Here is a 23,384-nt window from a genome sequence, read left to right on the forward strand (position 1 = left end):
AGGTGTGTCAACTGGTTCTGTGTAGAGTCACATTCCCCCAAAAGACTGTGGTTGCAGTTTTGGGGTGCTGTTTGATCCAGCCCTTCAGTTGCCAGCGCAAATACCAGACACTCTTGCCTATGGCATGTATCAGTTTCAGCTGATTTGCACTCTTCTTCCTGGAGGAGAATGATCTGAAAACAGTTGCATGTGTTGGTAACTTCTAGGCTCAGTTTCTGCAATGCATTCTCCAGAAACTGCCACTAGTACAAAATACAGCAGCCAAGCTGGTCTCTGGGATATCATGGAGAGACCACCTATCACCTATTTTAAAGTCTTTGCCCTGGCTTAGACTTTCCAGATATAGTACAAGATGCTGGTAATTACCCTCATAGCTTGAGTCCAAAATACCTTCAGGAGTACCTTTGCCCATACATTCTGCCTTACCAGCTAAGGTCCTCTGGGGATAATTTTCTGAAGTCTGCTTCCATAAGATTAATATCAAGTACCCAGAGGATAGTTGCCCCTGATCTGTGAAAATGGTCTGCTGGAGGAGAGGCTTCTGATATCCCAGATTGCCACCTTTAAAATGGGATTAAAGATGTATCTCTTCTGACAGGCCTTCTCTGATTAGTTCTCAGAACTCTTATTTAATATGTTGTTTTTAGTCCATTTTAAGCACTGTCTTGGTCTTAATCTCTTTTAAGCCCAGGATTTATGGAAATGGGGCCATATATAGAAGTAAAACAAATAAATAAAATGAAATAACTGGACGGGATTCAGGAGCAGTGAAGGTGTAGCAAGCAAGGCAGGGGAGCAAAATCGGGACAAGTCAAGGTGAGGCAGGAACTGGATCAAGCAAAGAACAGCAAGATGCAGGCACAGGAAAATGCAAGAACAAACAAGCAGTCCTGTGTTGCAGAGATAAAACAGCAAGGCAATGATATACCAAGGCAAGAAGCAGATGCAGCAAGATCCTGGAGCAGATCCTCACTGCAGCAGTGCAGAAAAACACTGCATTCAGAGACAGCTAGTAGAGGGAAGAGCTGGCTGTTATACAGGTCTTCCCCATAGTCTCCCAGCTGTCTCTCATTCGGCGGCTGATAAGTCCAGCAGGTCCAGGAACAGACCTTGCAAGTCCTTTGGTAGTTGTTATGGTTCTGGTCACCAGATTGAACCTTGGAGCAACCCAGATCCTCAACGTTGGTATGACTTATTGCGAAATTTAACTCAGAACAGTAACTCGGAACAGTTTGTTGACTGCACATGAGCCTCTCTGAAAACCCATGGCTTGTTGCAGGAGTGATGAGGATGACTTGTCAGCAGCTTCTCAACACTAGCTATAGGACTGCTTGGCAAGAGCAGCAAAAAGTCTAGCAGCTCCTTGCCATTTCATGAGTGCCATCCTCACTCTCCCTTGTTAGTAGTGCCCTCTCTCACAGATATATTTCCACTTGATAAATAGCCTCCTGCACTCATCCTTGTGAAACCCTGGAGCACATGTTTGAACAACTTTCCAATAGCATATTTTGTTTCTTTTCCAAATGGCTGACACCATACTGCACATTAAGAGTATTTTCTGTGGCTTGGAATTAGAAACATGGAAAGGGGCCACTTTGGATCACAGGCTTGCTAAGGATTCAGCAAATTTAAGAAAAACCCAACAAGATTTCCAAACTCATGCTGCCGTATAATCTGAACATGAAATAGGCCATGTCACATGACCCAGTTTCATGTGGATCTGACTGCAATGGCATTTTAAGAGATGTTTTTGTAGCAAGCAAAAAAGTCAGTTGAATAAATGCCATAAGATTAAATGTGTCTTAAATGTATATACTTCCCATGAGCTAATTCTCTCTGATCTGAAATAGCGAATAAAGAAATTGCCTACTATCCTTCATAGTTCATGTGGTTAATTTTTATAGTTTCCTTGTGGGGGAAGAGTGTATAAGATGATAGTCTGTAATAATGAACAGAGTTGTCCTGCTATGGCTGAATTACAGTATATCCAGTGTTAAACTGAATTATTGGGCAACTGAAAATGTGAGACTTAAAGGGCAGAGAAGCAAACATACAAACATATCAAAAACAAAAAGTAAATGGTAAGGTACAAAGATTTCATTTCAGTAGGGGATCTGGCTATGGCACGAGTGGTCAAGAAATAGGCAATGAGTAAAGTACAGTTAAGCCGTCAGGTGCACTACACACTGCAGAAGTAAAGCAGGAGTCCGAGGGTCTGTAGCATGGAGAGTCAATCACAAGGCATGCCCTGGAAAACAAGAGCTGAAATAATGATGTTTCAGTAGTAGCTAGGTCAAAAATAAGGGCTTATATAGCTAGAGTCATACTGCATTATGGCTTGCCAGTAAAAGTCCTACTTGGCAGGAGGACCTTTTTGCTGAGGAGCCCACCTTTGTAATTAATATAATTAAACTCTACTTTTCAAAAAAGGGCTGTTGGCTTGTCTCTTGAGGTAATAAGGCTGTCCCAATGTCAAGCATCCATCCACCATCACCTGTGTGGATGGATGCTTGATAGCCCAGGCTCTCCCAAGGTGTCCTCACATAAGTGGCTCTTTGGTGTTATCTGTTTCTGGGAGCTCTAGCTCCACCTCAAAGGAAAATTACCCCAGTGGGAGCAGGACAACAGTCACTTCAATCTATTAAGACAGCTACAAATATGTAAGTATCTTTTCTATCAGGCTGCAGCCAAGGGAAAAAAGGTCGCTGCTTCTGTTGTGAACCAGTTTCGTGCTTCTCTGAACTATTCTAGTTAGGGTGGAGTTTATAAGAATTAACATATAACACCTGGTGTCTGAATTTGCTTGCTTTTTTCTTCCTTTTCCTCTTCCTTAAGCCTTTAGATTGTAAACCTATGGACAGGGACTGTCCCATAATACTGTGTGCAGGGACTCTGTTTTTATTGATCCTATGTAAGTGAACCTGTGATACTTTTGGTTGTAGGGTGAGTTAAAAAGCTGTGAGGCTCGTTCAGGTCTTTTTGGGCTAGCTGGATGCATCTTTTGAATCAAGTGTGGATGTATATCCAGGGTAATGTTTCAATATGTTTTCACAGGATATTGTTGGTCTGGAATATTTTATTTATTTAATTATTTAAAACATTTCTATGCTGCCCCCTCGGGGCGGCTCACAACAAAAACAAAAACATACAAAAAATTATACACTAAAAATATTAAAACCCGGTGCATCTCGGCTTAATTTTTTTTTAAAAATCCTACATAATTAACACTTAAAATAAGTTTTAAATAAAAAGGTCTTAGCCTGGTGCCGAAAAACAACAACGGCGCCAGGCGGACCTCTCTGAGGAGCGCATTCCATAGGTGGGGCGCCACCCCAGAGAAAGCCCTCTGGGTACTCACCCACCTAATGTCTTTCACGAAGGGTTCCCGGAGAAGGGCATCTGTTGCTGATCTCAAGGGCATGATGTGAAATGGGAGCTATTAGAAACAATTCTGTATGCATTATAGGTAGGAACCAGGAAATACGTATCATATTCCAGCTGGAACTGCTGAAATGGAAAAGAGTATGCAAGTTAGTTCAGGCTTAATTACCCCAGTATAGAGATACTTTGACACAGAGAGAGGCTATGTATGGGAGCCAAAAGGAAGAAAAGGTAACCTGGAGTTGGAAAGGGACAAGTAGGAGGTCGAAGCAGCCCAAAGGGATTACAGGAGCTGGGCAGGTAAAATGAAGCAGTGTGGAGGAATAGACATTAATTAAGCAGTACATCTAATGATGTTTTTCAGCTGATTTATGGCATGTCCACTAGAGACATGGATATAAACTGCAAAGAGGCATATTTATTTTTCTAGCATTTCTTTACAGTTTTCCCCTATGAAAAGTTCTGGAGAACTCAAAAGCTTGCACAATATTTTATGATCCTTGCCATGTCTTAGTAATGATTTGATGATAGCACAGATTTTGAAATTTTTCTTTGGAATGCAGTGTTCCCATTTCTGTTTACTGTTCTTAGGTTGCTTAGGTAACTCATTTTTTTCCAGGTACTTCTTTCATGTATTATGTTTACATAGTACTACTGTGGCACCACACTGAACTAGATGCAGTGATCATAAGCAAATCAAAATAAGAAGAGTGAAGTGTTAGCCTTTGTATCACCTCTCCTCCTTTCAACACCACCACTTGTTCACACCCTATGGAGCAGATTACTTTTTAGCTCAAGTAGTAGGCATGGCATCTAATAATTGAGGCAAGAGCACAACTGCCATTCATTTCAATTGCAGTCCAACTGAGATGTCCATACCCCTCCCAACTCTGAGGAATATGAGGATTCTGTGTAAGGTAGGAGGATGAAGGTTGCTTCCCCATCACTGCCACCTTGCACAGTAATACAGAACTTCAGACCAGGAGGGAAGAAGGGTGAGGTGTGCCACTGATTCATCATTCCTCAGGCGCACCTGTCTCCTTCCTCCCTCTGCACCTCCAAAAGCCCTTCTCTGAGATCACTCTTGCAACCTTGGAAGTAGCTGATGGTTTTTCTCCATCCTGGCTTTGAGGAAGCGAAAGAATCCAAATGTAGATCTTCAGCTGTGAGATTGGAGCAGCTTTTTCACCCTCATAGCAGAGTCTCCAAGAACTCCTATGGCTGTCCAGAAGCAGGATAAGGGCCACAGGATTGTACTGCTCAAGAAATAAATGTTCTGTGTAGACTGTCTTCACAGTGTAGGTTAGGAAATATAGTCATGTGTATTTATTGGAAAGTTCTTATTGTCATATTAATGATACTACATATGAGAAAGAAACCAGTCCATCTCTGTAGGGCTTTTTAATTTTTGGTTTTATAAGATCAAGTAATTGTAGTATTCCTTCTTCCAAGAGGGGTGTATTTGGCCTCACTCTCTTAGTTTGACTATAACAGCCTCAAACTCTTCAAAACAGACTTCTCCATTATTTTTGTCCCTATTATTGAATATATCATCTGCACTTGAACCCTATTTTGAATAAGAAAAAATAGTTTTTATTATTTATTTAAAACATTTCTATGCCGCCCCCATCACAACAAAGCCTCGGGGTGGCTATTAACCCTTTTATAAGGGTTAATAGCTATTGCTATCTGGTAATAAGCAGTGACTTGGTATTTCAATTGTTTTTTCTCTGTGAAGGCGTTCATAGATGTCAGTAGTCCAAGAACCTGTGTAAAAATACTTCTGTACAAGAGGTTGACTGCCTAGGCATCTTTAAAAAGTTGTGGCATGTTCCAAAAGAAGATGGTTAATTATGCCATCAGATAGATGGCTGAAAATCATTTGGTAGTGATTTTTTTCCAGTATCTCAAAATATCCAGTCAGACTGCTTTATCTAGGGACAACAAAGCAGACCATTTAATATTACTAGTCATAACAGTTCCTATATACTTTAGTGGAACTATATGCATTATTTCTGAAATTCTGAACTATTTCAGAATACAAGTATTGATTTGGCTATAAAAATACATTTGCTTTTATTTCATTTGTGAAAACACTGGAAACAATTAACATGTAACTCCTGGAAAATCCCAGCATAAATACCCTATTATTGGTTTCAGCCATGCACTTTATTATGCAATAATAAAGTCTCCTTTCTGGAGGGTTCAGAATGGGGGTACACCTTAACAGAATCAGTCAGTTGGCACAGCCTGTAATTATATACACTATTCCCAAACAGATTTTGCCTGTTTGATCCTTTATGATATAATTTTTAGCTCTAAAATAGGGCATTGTGGGGCTGCCACACCCTAAATGCCAGAATGGTTGTACATAAAACTGGTAACTCTGGAAATTTCAAAATGTCAAAAAGCTGTCCAGATATTCAGAACCCTTGTAACTTAAACACATATTTTGACATGGGCTCTTGGACTATAAAGTCATTTGATATTTTTCTTCTAGGCTTATCACACTGCATTGCTTTCTGGTATTTCACTTGCATTTTTCTTTCCCAATACAGTTTCATATACAGAATAACTCTAAGCACCATCACTCAGTTGTAATTGTCAGTGTAACAAGTTCTAAGCCAGTGCTTTTAGGATTCCCCAGTGCTTTTAAGTGTCAGTCACTCAAAATGTTACCATTGGTAAGATATTAATTTTGAAAATAACTTTTGGAAAAATTGGCACTACAGTTCTAACCAAATTTCCTGAAAGTGGCCTGAAAACCAGTATAAAAGTAGGGGAAGGCACTGCTTTTTCCCATTATGCAAGCAGATTACTTTGTAAACCAAAGATTTGCAAGTGGTAGTGTCTTTAGAACTTTAATTAGATTATCCCATGCATAGTTCAGAACTGGGTTTCTATAGTGCAACATCACTTGCACTAGCAGGATGATTGCGTTGTATATATTTAGACATGTACATGGTGGGCATGTCGCGAGTGGAACTGGCTGGAGCCAGGGGTCAGACTACATGGCCTGGGAGGCCCCTTCTGACTTGCTCTGTTTCTATGTCTCTGGGTATACAGGCCATTGTCAGGTTAGCTTCTGCTATGAAGGAGATAGTTTAGAAAACATAGTTATCTAAATTCATCCCCAGCACTTCCTCTGTTGTCAGCTGAGGTTTCTCTAGCAAGGACATAAATGCAGGAAAACCCTCCTACCACCTATGCTTCACCTAACCCAAAACAAACAATTTCAGAATAAACGATATATAACTATGAGCAAGTGCCTTGTTAGACAAAATGGAACTACTTGGAAGTTCTGCTGGTTGTACCCTTGAAGTTTGTAAGCCCCTAAACATGAAGGTTTATGAGTACCTAGTGCAGAGTGGGAGCAGTGGCACAGGCAGTCTCTGCCTCCCCACTCTTCCTGTTCTGCATTTTAGCTAGATAGCTCTGATGATTCAGAGGGGAGGAACAATAAAGCTCTCTTGGGATAGTTCACATCCTAGCAGCCCCACCCTCCTTTACCTAGCTGAAGTCAGTTTTTCAATCATAGAGAAGCAACTGGCATTGCTCTTTTCATGCTGGCTTTAGGAAGGATAAAGGGATCAGAGTGTGGATGCTCAGCCTCAAGACTTGAGCACTCTTCTCTCAAGTATGGGAATTAGAAGTATCTTATGGCTTCTTATACAATACATAGGAACCAAAGGATGGCTGTCCCCATTCCTTTAAATTACATACTTCCTTTAGGCTTGTTAAGCTCCCTGCGGTTACTGTAAAGCTTTGGCAAGCATTACTTCTATGATGAAGTAATTGCATTTGTACATTTCCACTCTCTTCCCTATGCAGGGCTGACTTTTAAGTAGAACAACTCTGGGCTTGCCTTTGATAGGTCTGGACATTCTTTCTTGAGTAGTTCTTTCAGTCAGACTGGGATAGTTGGTTCAGATCTCCTCCTTTTGAAGCATACTTGCTCAAAACCTTTCTCAGGTCTTCAGTATATTTGTTGGCCATCTTATAGAGCACCTGAAATGTGTTTGGAGTTGCTGGGGAACATGGGTGAGAGGATGCTGTTAATTTGTAAGCTGCACAGAAAGCCCAGATATGGGCTATTGTAGCAGCATATAAATTCATTAAATAATAATAATAACCTCATGTTCTGTTTGTTGGTTTCCTGTGGACAGCTGGTTGTCCACTGTGTAAACAGAGTGCTGGACTAGGTAAACTTTTCATGTGGTCCATCTATGCTCTTCTTATCTACGTGTATGCTTAACTCTTTCACTGAAATCAGTAGAAAGTGTTGAATTTTATCTGAATCACATTCAACATCTCTGGAGAAAAAAATTCAAAATTTGAAAGATTCTCTTCAGACCCCATTTGCCACAGCTCTCTGGAGCGATTCACACTTGCTAAGGTGTTAGCAGCACTTATATAAATGACACAGCTAATGTTGGGACTCCACCAGGTCCTCAAAATATCAATTTCATCAATGGGTTGAGTCTATTTGTATTACAAACACTACTGCAGTGCTAGAAATGTGGGTAGATTTATGGATACATGTCTTGATGATCAAGTGTCTTGTTCAGAGGATAAATGATGCAAGCCAATTTAAATATTTTTCTTTAAGGTCATTGACATGCCTGAACACAATCCTGGAGACATGGGAGGAACAATGAGACTAGGAAAAAGGAAAACTATTTTTAAAACAGAGGACTCTGTCTTAAGTAAGTGGTAGTTCCTTTGGTCAAATATGTCCATGCATATTTCATTCACATGTGTTCTATTTTGAATGTAGGTGTTAAATGTAAATGTGATTTGATTCAGTGCTTTCTCTTGAAAAATATGTATGGTCATTATTAGAATTGCTCTTGGTAGAACTTGGTAGAAAATTATATAATAGCGGGAATCTCACATAATGAGTATAATATGAGTATAACAGAAACATAGAAACATAGAAAACAGAGCGAGTCAGAAGGGGTCTCCCGGGCCATCCAGTCTGACCTCTGGCACCAGCCGGCTCCGCTCACGACATCCCCACCATGTGGACGTCCAGCCTATCCTTGAATACCCGCACCGATGGGGCCTCAACGACCTCTCGTGGAAGCCCATTCCATGCCCTCGGGGTCCTGACTGTCAGGAAGTGCTTCCTGGCATCCAAATGAACCTTGGCTCCCTGAGCTTTGCTCCGTTGGAGTGCGTTCTGCCTTCCTCTGCAGGGAAAAACAGGTCTCCTACCCATCTCCATGTGACATCCCCTCACATACCTGTATGTTGCCAACATAATATGCATAATGAGTGTAGTATGCATAATAAGTTTGCAGATAATCCATAAAAGTGTGTATAGAAGAATGTATTGATTAGTAAATCAAAACATGCAGAGTATATCAAGCCACTATAAGCCCATGATTAGGGGAATCTAGAATTCCACTTCTATTATTTTATTCCATTTTAATTCCACTTTTTCATTAAGCCAATTAATTTCTGGTGTTTCCTTATTATAAATTAAATGCAGAGAAGAATAAATTAATTAAATCTCATTTTCTGCTTTAGAGTGTGGTACAAAATTGAACGGCATGTGACATGGCAAAGGCAGAATTTGATTAATTGATTTACCTCTTTGCTTGAGTCAAGCACCACCCCCGTCTATAAAATACCCATGTTCTTCATCGTGGCCTCTGTGCATCACACATATGGGTGCTGCGCCTGCGCAGTGCCTTTGGCCGGAAGATTGCCAGCTAACGGCTTTTGGTGGGAAGCTCCGCTCCCCCGCCCCCGTGTGGCCTATAAAGAGCGGAGCGTCCGCCATTTTGTTCAGTCTTTGCGACCGCCGTTCACTGTGCTTGTGCCGCTTTCGACTTCGCTCTGACCGTTTGCCTTTCTTCTCGAATATTCCAGTTCTATCCTCCCGTTTTTTCTCCTTACTCCCTTTAGTCCCTCTGTATAGTATAGTTTTTGCATTTTCTTTCACTTTTCTCCTTTTTCGATCTATCTAAAAACAAAAAACAAAAATATATACTTACCCTCTGCACTATCTCTCTCTTCTTCTCTTCTACGATGGTGCAGCGAGCGACTTTCCGCAAATGCGTGGAGTGTGGGTCAAAAATGATGCCAACTGACCCACATGACCTATGCCTCTTCTGTTTGGGTGAGGGGCATAGGACCGATAAATGCACTCATTGCCTGGCCTTCTCCAAGCAGGCCAGGAAGAATCGCGAAAACCGCCTCCGGAGACTGCTTTGGGATCGGGCCCTTTTGCAGTCTGATCCGCTGATCTCTGCCCCAAAGCCTGGCTCCGCTTCTGTGGCCCCACCTTCACACCCTTCGGACGGAGGCGCGTCTGCTTTGGTGGCTCCCTCTGCTTCTCCCAAGAAGAAGCATGAGAAGTGAAAGCATGCCGAACCCGAAAAGTCGGCAGGCCATAAGAAGACCAGAAAGAAAGTCTCCAAGCCTCCCAAAAAACCAAGGGACTCGGACCGTCCCCGTCACCGGGACTCAGATTTGACGGCCCCCTCGGTACCGGCAGCACTTACGGTACCAACTCCGCCCGACCTGGTTATTCAGGAGGCTATACGGGTTACCCCTCAAGGGTTCCCGCGCCACGTGGCTGACCTCCCATCTGTGCCCCTTCCAACTCTGCAAAGGGGCTCAATATCTGATGGGGAAATTCAGGATGCTCCCCCTAGGGCTCGGTTGCCTACACCCATGCCCGCGGCTACTATGGAGGCGGATGTTGGAATGTCCCCACCGGGAAGCCGGAGGAGCCGCTCCGTCAAGCAACATTCAGAGGGTTGGCGTCACCCCTACTACCATACTTGGGGTGACCCACTTTCTGTGGCATACTACCCTGTTCCTAGGGGGCGGTCCTCTCCGCCATCCCGTGACCAGCCACGTCCATCGGACCCGAGACGGGCATCCCCACGATCAGCCCGGGATGAAAGCAGCCGCTCCTTCTCTCCGGTGGAGTCTTCGTCATCGGCCCCACCCTACTACAGTGCCGATTCTGATGATTCAGAGGTCGACTCAACCTCCCCAGACGTTGCCATCACATCCCAGGGTCCTGCGTCACCAGACGAATCCCACATCTCCTTCACGGAGCTGATGTCCAGACTTGTCCAGTCCCTCGATATTGACGCCATCCAGCATCTGGGTCCGACAACAGACAAGTTCTACGACGTCATCCGCGGGGAACAGTCGACATCGATTGTCCTGCCGCTCATAACCAACCTTAGGCAGGCGATGACGCAGCCCTGGGACTTGACCTCCCACCCTCAACCTACGTCCAGGAGGTATGAGTCGATGTACCAGGTTTGGGAGGAGGACATTCCCTTCCTCCTCCGTCACCCCAAGCTGAACTCAGTGGTTGTGGAATCCTCCCAGGGCAGAGAGGCAAGAGGGCAAACGGCACCACGGGACAAGGAGGGCTGAAAGATCAACTCCCTGGCTAGGCGAGTCTATGCTGCTTCAGGCCTGGGGCTACGGATCTCTAATTATGAGGTGACATTGGCGAGGTACCAGTACTTCATTATGCAGCGCCTCCACAACATCGCTTCGACCCTCCCGGACCACCAAGGAGACCTGGCTAAGGTCCTAATCAAGAAGGCTATGCAGGTCATGGTGCAGCAGTTGTCCACGGCCAGGCACCACATGGACACAGACTCACGGGCCTTGGTCGGTGCCGTTTCACTCCGGAGACACGCCTGGCTCAGAAAGTGCAATTTCCCAGAGGAAACAAAGCGCCGAATAGAGGAAATGCCCTTCGACGGGTCCGGGCTTTTCCACTCTCGCACTGACCACAAGCTAAAGAAGCTGCATGAATCCCGGATGACAGCACGCAGGATGGAGATACAGACCCAAACTAGACGTAAGTGGTCATGGAATCGTCCATGCTACAGGCAGTCTTATCAGCCAAGACAACAACCCCAGCATCGCCAACAACAACAACAGCGCCGCCGTCTGCAGCCCCAACAACGCTACCAACAAGGCTGCCGCCATTTCGATGATCAGAGGCAGCGTTGACGGGACTGGTGAACCATTCCTCAGACTCCTACTATAACCACCCCCCTCTCATCTGGGGATCGGCTCCGAAGCTGACTCCCCATTTGGGAGTCCATCACATCTGATCGGTGGGTATTGTCCATCGTTCAGCACGGCTAGTGGATAGAATTCGACATCGTTCCTCCATCGAGTCCGATACGGTTTACATCATGTTCACCAGTATTGCTCGAAAAATGCATCAACTTCTTTGTAAAGGAGCGATTCGTCAGGTATTTCCATATGACGGACTCTACGGATTCTATTCCAGATACTTTACGGTCCCGAAGCGGGATGGTGGTTTACGTCCAATTTTGGACTTATGTAACCTGAATCGATTTATTGTACCGAAAAAGTTTCGGATGACCACCCTACAAAACATCTTGCCATTGCTAAGGAAAGAGGATTGGTTCGCCTCATTGGACTTGAAGGACGCCTATTTCCACATTTCGATCCACCCAAGTTATAGGCGTTTCCTTCGTTTTGCGGTTGCACCTCATCTCTGTGAATTTACAGTTTTGCCGTTTGGACTGGCCACGGCTCCGAGGGTATTTACCAAATGTATGGCCCCTGTCTGTGCCTTCCTACGTCTCCAAGGCATACAGATTTACCCGTACCTCGATGACTGGCTGTTAGTGTCGCAGTCCAGGGAGGGACTCCTCGAGTCTATTCGTACAACCTGTGCCTTATTGAATGACCTGGGCCTACGTATTAATACCGAGAAATCTTCTTCCAACGCAGATGCTCACCTTCATTGGAGCCCACTTGGATTCGACGTTGGAAAAAGCCTTCCTTCCTCGGGACAGACAACACACTCTTGCTCGCCACATCTGTCGAATGCGACGAGACGCGGTGGTTCCAGCGAAGTCTATCCAGAGGATCCTGGGACATATGGCTTCCTCAGTTACTATAGTTCCGCATGCCAGGCTTTGACTCCGTCCACTACAACTTTTTTTCAACAAGGTGTACCACCCTCAAAGAGACCCACTGTCGAAGTTGATTCGAATCCCATCTTCTGTGCTCCATTCTCTACTTTGGTGGTCGGTACCGGCCAATCTGACTGTTGGAGTCCCCTTCAGGGCACGGCCTCCTTCGATAACCCTCGGTACCAACGCATCTCTTCTGGGATGGGGAGCGATATGCTCCGGACTATGTACCCAAGGCACGTGGAATCGTTGAGAATCCACAGATCATATCAACTCCCTGGAGTTACTAGCGGTATTCAAAGCCCTGCGTTCTTTCGAGGACATTCTTCAACATCGGGTCATTCAGATATCTTCGGACAATGTAGCTACCGTCTTCTATCTGAACAAGCAGCGGGGAACGAAGTCACCGACCCTGGCCAGACTCTCCATGAAAATCTGGGACTGGTGCATTCCGAGAGGCATCATGCTGAGGGCTGTCCATCTCACTGGTGCAGACAATGTGCAGTCAGATCTTCTCAGCAGGCACATGTTCACCTCTCACGAATGGGAGTTAGATCCTCGCACGCAACCATCTTTTCCAGTGCTGGGGGTTTCCCAACGTGGACTTTTTCGCCACTCGACAGAACAGGATGTGCAATGCTTACTGCTTGAGAGCGGGAATCGGACATGCATCCTTAGGGGACGCCTTCATTATCCCGTGGAACAACATGACCTTCTATGCCTTCCCCCCGATCCCTCTTGTGATGCGGGTCATAGCGAAAATAGTGCATGACCGGGGATACTGGTTGCCCCTTGGTGGCCACATCAAGCTTGGTTTGTGACACTACTCGACATCTCTCGGGGGAATATCTGCATTTACCGTCGCTTCCATATCTCATAACCCAAAAGGACGGTATGCTTCGCCACCCAAACTTGCCTTCACTGAATCTAACAGCGTGGCGCATCCTATGACTACCATCGTTCCCTCAGTACCGACAACAACTTCAACTGGTTCGAATCCAGTCGTCGAATCCAACCACTCGGGCGCTTTCTAGTCTCCTTCATTCTCTGTTCATTCCGTACCATCGGATTCGAGACAAGTAACATCGGATTCGAGACATGACCCGTCAAATTCTACAGCTTTGCACCCTGACATCCAACATATCATCAATTCTGCCTTAAAGCCGTCCACAAGGAAATCATATGCGGCTAAATGGAAACGTTTTTCAACCTTTGCCGAGTCTCGCTCGTTCTCCCCATTCAGGGAGAATGAATTACCTGTGTGCCTTCCAGAAATATAAACCTGCATTTTATGCAATACGATTGATTTATTTTAACACATAATGGTAGAAATGCAGAAGGGTTGAATTTGATGGTTTAAGATATTCCTTGCTGGGACAAAGTGGCAAGACCAAGTATATATAATAACAGATGTAGACAAGGCTAGATTGTGTTAAGTGACTTGAGTCATAGAAGAACATATTTCCAGTTGTTAGGTTCTGCTGTTTGATTTTGAATTAAAAATATTTTGTTAGTCTATTACCTGCCTGGAACTACAGTCAGCCCTTCACATTCAGGGGATGCAGGATCCCTGTGAAAGTGGAAAAACTTAATTATTTCTAAGTGCCACCCCAGATCTTAGCTACTGATCATACTGGTAATCTGCCTGACACTCACCTCTTTTGCAGTTTGAATAACCTTTTGCTTAAAACAAGACCCAATGCACCAAAATGCAAGCTGCTCCAGAGGAGCTCATCCTGCCTCACATAATGAGCCTAACATGTGGCCTCACACTTGGGGGGCAGCACACTGTTGCAGGCCTGCCATGGTGGCAGCTGGGAAGGGGAGTGTTCCTTGTGTAGCATTCTGTGGAGTAGCAGGCAATAGGCCACAGTAAGCGGCAAAACTCCAAAATTAAATAAATAACTAAATCTCATTTAATTATTGATGGCAGACTAGTGACTAATCAAATCCACAAAAGTTAAACCCGCAAGGGGTTGAGGTTTGATTGTATGTCAGCTTTTTCTATATCCTTTCTCCCAGATAAGAACTTTGCACAATTTGAAGCAAAGCCGAAGCAAGAGAAATACCAAGTTTGTATTTTCTAATACAGCCCAATGTGCCTAAACCCATCACCTTCTAATCTTCTTTTTCAAAGTGACCTCCTTGGTTTTTCTCTGTACTTTATGTTCTAATTTATTGAGGAGTCAAGCACAAACTGCAAGTTTTACTTTATTTTTGCTGAAATATTGTATATTGTTAATCTTTCCATTCTAGCTTGATAGCTGGCTTTTAAAAATCCCTTCCAACGTTCTGGTTCAGTAAATATGACACATGGCACTAAAGATATGAGCTTGTCAGAAAGCAAACCTATTAACCAATTCATTTTAATGTAAGCTGCATTAATTTCATTATGAGCCAACATTGTTTTTGACATGGTTGTATTTAAGAGCCAGAAAACATAATACTCTAGATTAATAATTGAAGTACTCTGGCATTTATTTTGGAAGGGATTGTTAAGTGAAAGACGCATTTGACTGATACATAAAGAACACAATTTCTGAGCCTTTGTTAAAGAGACACTTTCAGTTTCTATGGGAGATGAATGCTCCTTCCTTACTCCTTTCCCATTTGTAACTCTCTTGATTGGGCAAGGAGACAAAAACCAAAATCCTTTGTCCTTATTATTTAAGAATCTTTTTGATAACTTGATAAACAATTTAGCTTTGGAGGGTCATGTTTTTTCTTTACTTTTATGGAAGGCATACAAGGATAAACGGAAAAATATTGATTTATTTTGAACCTTCAGTTCAATATTAACATTTACATCCATTTTCTTTCCAAGTAATAAGTGTTTCCTAAATTAGGAAATAAAACATGCCACACTTTGTATGAATTCAGACCATTTGTCCATCTGATCCTAATGACCAGTGGGTCTTCCAGGGACTCATTTCATTTCCATACCACCCCACAGCATTAAATTCTTTTTTTAAAAAAATTGTATACTTGATGTTTTTGAACTGTACACTGTGTTTTCTTAATTTTTGCAACCCACTGAAAGAGCCCTGCTATTCAGTGGTATAAAAATAAAATTAATCCATAAAAATTAAAAAGGATAGTATTATGTGCTTAATTTAACCCATAGTTTGTTGATCTACCCATGGTTTGTCAATTGGTTTATGGAATAAACCACAGCCTTTTGCCAATTCTCTCCCAAAAGCCACTGTAGCACTGGTATACCTTCAATTATATCCACTACCTCTTTATCACTGGGAGATGACTATACAGGGTTGCTACCAACTCTGTTTGTAACATGCAAAAGAGCAGCTCCCTTCACCCATCGCTTAGCAAAGTGCTAGAAAACACTTTCAGAGAAGCTTAACCCTTTCTGTTGAAGTGCTGGTGTATAGGAGAAGCTCTTTTTACCAAAATAAAGTCGATAGCTTTCAACCTTCCTGAAGTCTTGCATTTCAATTTTTAAAAAAGACTCTTCTCATAGTAATGGACTGTCCTTTTTTCCTCAATACTTTGATGATTCCTGCCCCACCCCCCCAGTACTCACCTGCACACACATGATGAATAATTCCAAATGCCTCTTTTCTCTGGCTTTGCACATAATGAAGTCCTGTGATGTAAACAATGGTTCCAGCCCAACAATAAACTATGCCTTCCCTTTCTGGTTGTTTTGGGTAAACCAATGGTTTCTTGGTCTAGCAACATTTGGGCATTGCAACAGCTTAAAATTCAACAAGTTATACTTTGTTGTACTGTTAAGGGTAACAGTAAGCACAGAGCTCCTTTAGTCTAAGTTGGAAAAAAAGAATTAATTGAGCCCAATCAGACTCATATTTTCTTTTCTGCTTGAGGAGAGCCATGAAGCGCCTCCTCTATCAAACTGATTGTTTGCCCCCGCCATTCTGTAGCTTCCTATTCATGAGTAGGTCATTCTATAGCTTCCTATTCATGAGTAGGTCATTCTGTAGATTTCTATTCATGAGTAGGAACATTGCTAGTAATTCGAGGTCCCAGTGTGTGCCCATTTGTTTTCTCCTGGCCTGAGTACTAGGAAGGATTGGCTACCTGCCACCTCAATGGCAGGGGTTGCTACTTCCCCATGTCTACTTACTACTTGGCCTTCTGCCCTCTCATTTTATCAAATCTACTTTTGGTTTACATAAGGAAAGGTGCAGTCTGAATTCTCCCAGCATCCATTTTTCTTTTTAAACTAGTTTCAGACACTTATAGTAATACATGTGTATCAGGTAAGGGGAAAGGAGTCCCAACCTGGGCACTCCTTTCATTGAATTTCAAAAAGCTGTCTAGTAAAACCTTAGCTACATGAAAAGTTCTTACATCTCTTCTTAAGTTTCATCACCAAAATTAGAAATGCACAAAACAACCTGGGCTGACTGAAAAGAAACACAAACTTGTTGGTGACACAAGGGTTCCTTTAGGTATTACTGTATCTTTCTTTCTTTGTTAGGACAGTAAAGTACAATAGTATATTCCTCTACTCCCTAATAATTCTTTGCTTTTCCCATTCTCTTCAAATGCATACATATCCTGGAGCCTTCCTCCCTCCCTCCCTCCTTCTCTCTCTCTCTCTCGCTCTATGTGTGTGTGTTGTTATAATGCATGTGCCATAAGATGAAATATCTGGTTGCCTGAGACAGGGTCCTGTTATACCCCTCCAGGGGTTTGAGGCAGGGACAACATCTCTTAAAAATCAGTTTTAATTTCTGAATATCTTATCTACCTGTATGTTTTAGATACAGAATGTGAAAAACTGGTCTTCCAGTTTGGATTGTTAGCCTATGTCTATTTGTGTAAGTGCTTCCATAATTGGTTAGAAACTCTTAGGTCATAGATAAAAATGTTGATGTCAGTAGCAACAATACTAAAAAAAATTGGGGGATTATTTTTAGGAAAACTCTATGGTGATGAAGTTTTCGTGGAAGAACGACACAGGCATCGCTATGAGGCAAGTGACAGCAAACATAAGTTTTACTTTTTATCATTCATACTGTTTGAATTCAGAGCAATACTTTTGTTCATTCTAACAGGTATTTGCATTAAGACTATGAAATATTTCTCTTAGAAAAGTTAGAGAGAATTGCAGAAAACTTTACACTATAAAGTGATGTGGCGGAAGTACATTGATAGAGCAGTTTTGTTTGCTTTACCCTCAAAGAAACCTACATAGCAATTTGATAATAGTCCTAAACAGCCAAAACATAAGGAATACCATGGGCTGTTGTTTACTTGACGATTCACTGCAAAACTAGAATAGTACAGCAAAAAGACATTCATGGCACAAACCTTTTATTTTATGCATTAGTTTGTTTTTTATTTATTCTTTCCATGTTGGGTATATTTATCCAAATTTTGTTTAATTATTTTACTTACATACATGAAAGTTTTACTGTTTGAATATAGGAACCTATTAAAAAGGGTGGAGGAAATGCAAAGGGAGGAGGAAATTACTTCTTAGATAGGAAGTCATGTGGTCTGAACCAGTGTATTATTTTATTATTGCTGTGTTATTGTTGAAATTGTTATGGGTGCCAAACAGTGTGAAGCTCCTGCAAGAGCTAATACCACAGATGAGTAGTCACCAGAAGGGTTACCAGAATGAAGTCATTATCTAGATACAATTCCACAAGGATTATGATATTCATCTAAACACAAAGTGAAACAATATTTATCTTTCTTTTCTTTGTGTTTCCATTTTCAAGGTAAACCCTGAGTTGACTCACTTCTTTGAAGAGAAAGGGTTGAACTTTGTTGGCCATGACACTGAAGGGAAGAGAATGGAAATAATTGAACTAAAAGGCAAGTCCTTCAAATTTTGACCGCATTTTATGTACAAGGGAGGTGGAACATTCATTGCATGGAAATGTTTTTAACAGACACGCGTGGGATAGATCTCACTGAATTTTACCATTCAGTCTTCTGTTGAAAAAGAGCAAATTAAATAAGGACACACTTCTATGCAACTTTGAGCAGAAAAACTACCTGCAGCTCCCTGTGTTCCCGAAGCAACTGGGAATTGTGGGTCTTTTTTGTCTCTAAACTTGTATACAATTGTGCTTTATTTAAAATAGCTGTTGTACTAAGTCGTATTTGTGATGAGAAGCAAGATAAATTATAGCATATGTGTGCCTATAGTAAGAACAAATATTTCTTAGTTCATCTTCCAGCCAGTGATAACTGGTTTTGGATATGATGTCCCATGGTGCATAAAAGAAAAGGTACTGGAAGGAGTGTAGAAGATCTGTTTGCTGAATCCTTCTCTTGGTAGTCTTATTGGTCCCCAATAGGCTATGCAGGTAAAGGCAGAAAGCGTTCTGTGTTGCTGTTTAACACAGATTCGCCGAGATTTGATCAGAGTCCTCATCAGATACCAGAGACAGAGCAAATAGTGTTGATACTATGGAGGCAGGATTTGCAGTTTAAAACCTGCTCACATTTAAATGGTCTTGTAGATATGTATGGTCTAACTTAAGGAAAAAATGTTCTATCTCATAGCACTTTAAAATATATATTATTTGTAAAATTTCAACAAAATCCAAAATAATTTTTAACTTAAGTTTGATAATTTATAAACCTATTTATAATTCAGATGTGTTCCTACCAACTATATGTAATTTTACTTAAGCCTTTTTTGCTGATTACTAACCACAAAATTTAAATTCTCTATACAATTTCTCTCTCTCTTTCCTCTGTGGTTAATTATAAATAAGCTGAGACATGGTAAAGTCATGAATTTCAGCATTGCCATTTGTCAATATCCGAGATTTATAAATGCACATTTCCTTTAACCACAAGGGTATACTTGTATACATTATATACATTAAAATAGAATACTTACAGATTTAGCAGTGCACAAAAAGAATCAGGTCCATTTACCTGATTATGAAAACCTGAAATGCAGTGATTAAATTGAGTACCAGCATACATCACAAAGAACTATTTCTATAATTTTGTTTGCTGCCATGACGCAAAAAGCAGTTTGACATTTTTAAAATAGTTCAAAATTGGAAATAACTGTCTGCATTAATTCGATTCCTGCTAGATTACTTCTAATATACAGACAGATGTGGAGGAAAGTATTTCATCAGACTTGATTGAAAATATTTATTTATAGAATATGGTGAAATATGATAATGTTTTTAAACAGTGTGCTGTTATGAAAGAAATAAGCGAAGCAATAAAACCTCTAATGATTTTCTAGAAACTATTTTGGGTAGCAAGGCAAACCTTTTCATTAGTAGCAGAAACCAGATCACTTTGCAGTGAAATACAGCTGTCTTACCACTAGTGGGCAAAACATATGAGCAGATGTCAAAACTCATATTAATAGTGAGTTGAGGCATGTTGGAGGTGGAGGAACCCTTTCTCTAGAGAAAGTGTTTCTGTGTTGAGAAGCATATGCTGAAAGTGAGAAACAGCTGGTTTCAGCATAGATGACTCTGCTGAGAGAAGTTGAAAGAGGGTGGGGTTCAAAGGAGGAAATATTAACTTGCTGATAGTAAAAGATTAAAGAATGTTAAATGTATGTTAAATGCTTAATGTGTATAAATATAAGACTTATTTCTTGAAATTATAAACCAGGCTTTATGTAAAATGTTAAACACTATAGTAGAAAATTGGACATCAATTGAAATTAAACAGGATTAAAAGTGCAATGCCATGCAAGTTTAGATGGGATTTGTAGGGCTTTTTTTCTGTCTGAACAGATATTGCAACACAAGCTAGCAAAATTATCTTAATTTGGGAGCTATTGAATTGTTAGTGGTGAATTTGCCCTATTTTCTGTTTTCAAATTCTGAGTGCTATTATTTGCCTAACTAATACCATCACCAAACAAGACTTGAGAAATCCCAAAATCCCAATTTTGGAAATGCTGCTGTTTTTCTAACAGTCCAGACAATCAAACCTTTTGTGCTTTATGGTGTATTTGACACAGGCTCTAGGACTATGGGTATTGTTATGTGGTAAATATTTGGCTTTTTGCTTGTTTTTAAAAAGTAGACTTTTAGCAGGAGTTACTAGCTTTTTGAGTTTTCTCTCTGAATTTTCTTTAGATCACCCTTATTTTGTTGGTGTCCAGTTCCATCCAGAATTTTCTTCAAGACCTATGAAGCCTTCACCTCCATACCTTGGCCTCTTGCTTGCTGCAACAGATTCTCTCAGTGCATACTTACAGCGTGGATGCAAATTGTCTCCTAGGTAACCTTGTTTTGTTTTGTTTTTGAGTGATGCTTCATAACAATCATCACTAATATGCAGGTAAATATATTACTGTGGAAATTGTGGTTATTAGTATCTAAGAAAAATGTGGAATTAGATTATTACTGTTGGCAAGATGATAGTAAAATTTTTATCCATAATAAGTGATGTCTGACATAGGAACAATTATACACTCAGGATTTACACATGTGTAAACTAGGACCTTGCTCACACATTGTATAAGAAATAAGCATGAACATACACAAGGAAAGCATTTTAAAATATTTAAACATATGCTTAAAACATTTTTGAAGCAGAGCTTTCAAAGAGCTAATTTTTATTTAGCACTTTTATTTAGCTAGTTTTATTCATAGCCAGAAATTTCAGAGAGAGAAGTCTTTCACATGAGTGATGTCCAAGCCCAAATTCATTTAGTCTATACATATAGCCTAAAGAAGCAGTACCTAAGGATGATAAAGAAAGAAATGCATATGTATTTCAATTCAAGTCAGTTGAAATAATAAAAACATTAAAAACACTTTCTGTTTTAGCATATACTTTATATTGCAGTAATAATAATTAGAAGGTATGCTCTTATTACCATCTTTTGAAATTTTAATTTTTCATGAATTATGCAAATCTATTTCATAATATCAAGTTTTATTACATGCTTCCTTGGGTACCTGCAGAAAAAAGTAAGTAGAGCATTTGTATTGTTGATACAACATATATGCTGACCATATTCTTGGGAGAGCTTTAATTTTGATTACTAGCAAAATGCGCATCATATTGACAGAAGATGGTGCCAGTGCCTTCCTCTCTAGTAACAGACAGATTGAACATTCTCTTGCTCAAACTAGGTCTTTGAGAGCAGTGCTCTGTTTCTTCCATAGACATGAATACCTGTTGCTCTTACCTTTTAATATGAAAAACATATTGCTGCTTTCCAGGATACCTTTCAGCTGAGCAGTAAAAACTTCTGCAATATCAGATATTGCTTAAGAGATGCTGGTACAATATGAAGGCTGGGTGAATTCGTAAGAAAGGTCCCTGTTGCCTTTTTGCCTTTCTCCCAGACATTCTCCCCACTTTCTCATTTTTCCTGTTTGTCGTGGCACCACCACTTCTCATATGCTAACACTGACTCCTTAGAACAAAACATGCTGGAAGTTATAAGGGCTTTTTTCTGTGTAAACATGCATAGGATTGCACTGTTACTATTTTGTATGAAGGAAAACCAAAATCAAATTTTAGCCAGAATTTTAACCAGTTGGAAAAGGCATACTAGTGATAGAATCTGCTTGTGTAGAAGAAGGCTAAGAGTCCCATCGCTTCTCTGGAGCCATCTCTGTAGCATAGCACTAATACATACTTGGCAGAAAAAAAAAAAACTTTGGAGAACTGTTTAAGTCATTATAGCATAGTGGTAAGAATGTTGGCTTGAGACTTGGAAGATCTGGGTTCTACATACAAAAAAGTGGATTAACAAGCTCACTTGGTGATTGTGGGCCAGTCAGTGACTTTCAACCTAGTCTACCTCACAGGGTTGTTGTGAGGAGCAATTGGAGAATTATGTAAACCATCTTGAGTTCCTTGAAAGATAATATCATCAATAGCAAACATTTGGGGGATTTCTTCCCTGTACTAGTTCTACTCTATATCAGGTATACTGCTCAGGACATGAAGAAGTGGATTCTTATTTGGTTGCTTATTCCTTTCTGTTTAGTGATAGCTACAGTGACCTCAGTGATGATAATTTTCCAGAGAAAGAACTTCCTGAATCAGAAGAAAGCTGAATTTTTCTTAAAAGAGGAAGCAGGTAATCTGAATTTGCTTTCATCCTCAGTGGATGTTCCTTGGCCCTACTCCCTGCTCTGGTCCTGAGAAAAATTTCACCTATCAAGGTGTTGTGGAGAGTGAGGGGAAAGCCTGTCCTACTTCTGTTCTTTATCAGTTTCCACCCCATCTACTGCAATCTGCAATTTTAAAACCATGAACATTAAGTGCAACAATGCATTTAACTTTAGCATCTCAGAGGATGACATGAAATAATCCTAAGCAAATTCTTACTTTATGTTAATTCAGTGTTGCCTAGAGTTGATTGGTCTTAGTTGTTTTTCTCAGACCACCAAGTTGATCAGGCCAAGAGCAAGCTAACTCTCAAGATTCTACCCAAACTATTAGAATTTGGTGTCTGGAACAACTTAAGAACTCCTGAAAGGTAACTTCTGTGTTACCTTTCAGGCAGAAAAAAACAAGGTACTCCTATTGTGAGGGTGCTTCTCTTTGATGTGGACTCACTTCCTTCATCCCTTCTGTTTGTTATTTTGATGTGATGTAACCAACTGAGGCCTGGCATTTTGATATATGGGGTAAACACTTGGAGTATGAGACAGGGACAGTATGGGTGTCCATCCATCCCATCTGAGGACACAAAAAATTGGCAGATGTTTTCCCGCAGCATACTTTGTTCTCTTCTTTTGAATTGGTGCCTGCATATAGAAAGGCTGTGTTTGATTCAAGTAAATTTGTATAAATGGTTTTTATAAATGCTATTTAGTTCCATTTATTGCCCTTAGTATTTTGCTTTCAGATGTTTTTCTCTGTTAATGTACCTTTTACTTACTTGCTCAGTATTTGTACATATGTTGCAAAGTTTGTGTTTGTATTCAAAAGGCTTTTTCTGCTACTCACTGAACTGTGTAATTTTTAATTTGAATGAAGTATTCTAGGTGTTGAATTTCAGTGGTCAGCCTTTTTGAAGTTGCAACATAAATGGCTGCCTGCTGCCTGACTTCTCTGTCTATCTGGCTTGAGTAGAATGAGGAAATTGATCCCTCACATGTGGAAATT

At 41.0% G+C, this 23,384-nt stretch overlaps 1 protein-coding gene across 5 annotated transcripts in view; it reads left to right on the forward strand.

The window, feature by feature from the left end:
* Positions 1 to 23,384, forward strand: part of CTPS2 (CTP synthase 2) — a 78,546-nt gene that overhangs the window by 51,318 nt on the left and 3,844 nt on the right. For all 5 annotated transcript variants that reach the window (XM_044430012.1, XM_044429985.1, XM_044430006.1 and 2 more), the window contains 5 exons: positions 7,991 to 8,087; positions 17,225 to 17,280; positions 18,035 to 18,131; positions 20,387 to 20,531; positions 22,258 to 22,350. In XM_044430012.1, coding sequence (XP_044285947.1) covers positions 7,991 to 8,087; positions 17,225 to 17,280; positions 18,035 to 18,131; positions 20,387 to 20,531; positions 22,258 to 22,327 — 465 coding nt within the window. In that variant the 3' untranslated portion in view covers positions 22,328 to 22,350. The remainder of the gene's footprint in view (positions 1 to 7,990; positions 8,088 to 17,224; positions 17,281 to 18,034; positions 18,132 to 20,386; positions 20,532 to 22,257; positions 22,351 to 23,384) is intronic.

This window comes from Varanus komodoensis, unplaced genomic scaffold (assembly GCF_004798865.1).
Source record: "Varanus komodoensis strain SLA01 unplaced genomic scaffold, ASM479886v1 scaffold1, whole genome shotgun sequence".
In the NCBI taxonomy this organism is placed as follows: Eukaryota; Metazoa; Chordata; class Lepidosauria; order Squamata; family Varanidae; genus Varanus; species Varanus komodoensis.